General features: G+C 44.9%; 1 protein-coding gene across 1 annotated transcript in view; it reads left to right on the top strand.

Annotated features, from left to right (window-relative positions):
* Nucleotides 1–2,500, top strand: part of cftr (CF transmembrane conductance regulator) — a 47,429-nt gene that overhangs the window by 38,639 nt on the left and 6,290 nt on the right. Inside the window, exons 22-24 of the mRNA XM_080436965.1 lie at nt 117–356; nt 1,923–2,078; nt 2,374–2,463. Coding sequence (XP_080293091.1) covers nt 117–356; nt 1,923–2,078; nt 2,374–2,463 — 486 coding nt within the window. The remainder of the gene's footprint in view (nt 1–116; nt 357–1,922; nt 2,079–2,373; nt 2,464–2,500) is intronic.

Genomic DNA, 2,500 nt, shown 5'->3' with positions numbered 1-2,500 from the left:
TTCTCTCTCTCTCTCTCTTATCCGCTCTCCTCCTCTCTTATCTCTCTTCTTTCTCTGCTCCGTCCTCTCTCTCTTCTCTCTTTTTGTCTCTCTCCCTGTCTTCTGGTCTCTCTCAGATGCGGTCAGTGGATCGGGTCTTTAAGTTCATCGACCTGCCTTCAGAGGAGCCTCATGTGGGCGGTGGAGGGGGCGGGGGCGGGGGCAAAGGTCACGACCTGGTCATCGACAACCCCCACGCCCGGGACTACTGGCCCAACAGGGGTCAGATGGAGGTACAGGGCCTGACGGTCAAATACACAGAGGCTGGCCGCGCCGTGCTCAAAGACGTCTCCTTCAGTGTGGAGGGAGGACACAGTGTAGGTATTCAGGGAATGGTGTATGTGTGTGTGTGTGTGTGTGTGTGTGTGTGTGTGTGTGTGTGTGTGTGTGTGTGCGTGTGCGTGTGCGTGTGTGTGAGAGAGACCCATTCTCACACAACTTTGTCGTATGATGAATCGTGAAAAATAACCAATTTACAAGCTTGTAGATCTGGTAGATTAGTTATTTTTGGGAAATAAATTGAGGGTAACTCCTTTAATGCCATGCCCAAAGTATAGTGGTGATGCCAGGTTCAAAAGTGGTGAACGTCTCTGAATGTAACGGTTAAATTAATTATATTGTAATGGAGGAAGTTGTGACTTAAGTGCCCCTTCTTAAGTCTCAGGGCCAATTAGAGCATCTACAATGCTGCACCCAAATAATGTGATTACTGGGAATAATCCGGTTATGGCAGTAATTTGAATGGAGCGTTTACATGCATAGCATTACTGTGAAACCCCAGCATAATTTTGTCAAAAGTTGGATTTCAGAAATGTTCACTTTTGTGTTATCCGTTTATCGTTTTATTATTAGGCATGCATATAGAAAACAGAAGTAAGTCTGGTCAAGGCATTTACAGTACAAATCAAGTTTGACAACAAAAAACGTACTTACTCTGATCAAGGCCTTACAAATTTGAAAATCAAATAAAGGTGTTTACTACTTCAATCAGAGTATTGACTTAATTAGAGCAGGACATTGAGCGTGACTAACACCTTATCCAATGCGTTGTGAGCTCGGCTATTTTTGGTGCGGGACACCACCGTACAATGGAGTATACATGTAGACATAAGCTTTAATTAAAGCTGCAAGCAGCGATGAACGGGCCCTCGCGCCCCCTCGCGTGTTTGTCCATGTTAGGAGCACAGAGGGGGCGGGGCTTAAGCAATTACAGTCTGGCCCTGTTGCAGCTTATGGTAGGCTACACCTCCAAAGACTCTGAAAGACAGGATCTCTTCTTTAACGCATTTATCTTGCAAATCCCTTCTCGTATACTGACAAATTAGCATCATTGTAACATAAAACTCAGAATGTCTTTAAGCCAGCTATAGTCATCACCAGTCCATTTGCTTGGAAAGGTGAAAAGAAAGACAGCAAATCTACCTTTTTTTCAAACATTTCCTCTTGGGAACGGTGCCAAAGTGCCGCAGACAGTAGTTCAGTGAGCTGGCAGTAGCCTCTTAGAAAGTAAAATATCTCACACCGCTACTTTCTCTCTCACGTGTAGGGTGTTCAGAAGCCAACAGTATGTTAATCAGCAAGTCCGTCGCGCCAACAGTTGGCAGCCGATGTGCCTCGCGCGTCCACAAGTACGGTGTACGAGTTGTCAAGCCATGGTAGACAGAATAAGTTATCATATAGCTGCCAGTAGAACAATAGCATCCAGTTTGCTCTCCACTTTCAGACTGCATGAGATACAGCGTGGTTTAAACTGTACAGGAGATGAGGTGAACATTATCATTATTAAAGCTATAGATACTTGTAACAAAGTATTTATTATATTCACCCTGTGGTTTTGCTACTTTTACTTATGTTTAAAATCTTCCACCACTGCCTGTGTGTAGGTGGGACTGTTGGGGAGGACGGGTTCAGGGAAGAGCACCCTGCTATCAGCACTGCTGCGTCTGGCCCACACTGACGGAGAGATCTCCATCGACGGTGTCTCGTGGAACTCCGTCTCCCTGCAGACTTGGAGGAAGGCCTTTGGTGTGGTACCGCAGGTACAACCTCTGCTAATGTGCCCTTGAGAAAGCTGCATGATCCTATTATGTCAGTGGTTCTCAAAATGTTTAATTTCAAGGACCCCCATAACTCTCAGAGTTACAGACCTATACGGGTCCAATTGGAACCCCCTCAAGGAACCCTGAACCCACTTTAAGAACCATTGAATTATGTCATACATAGTCAGAGTTTAACCCACAAATGGATAAAATTGTTATCCACCTAGCTTTGAGGATTTGTATGTGTAATGAAATCATGTTTAATCATTTCATAATTTCTTGTTGTATTAAACAGAAAGTCTTCATCCTCACCGGAACGTTCAGAATGAACCTGGACCCACACGGTCGCTATAGTGACGAGGAGCTGTGGAGAGTAGCTGAGGAGGTGAGCTTTAACTCTCTCTCTCTCACCCTCTTTTTTT

Source organism: Gymnoscopelus braueri, assembly GCF_963280865.1.
Source record: "Gymnoscopelus braueri genome assembly, chromosome: 9".
Lineage (NCBI taxonomy): Eukaryota > Metazoa > Chordata > Actinopteri > Myctophiformes > Myctophidae > Gymnoscopelus > Gymnoscopelus braueri.
This window is presented reverse-complemented; position numbering and strand designations above follow the sequence as displayed.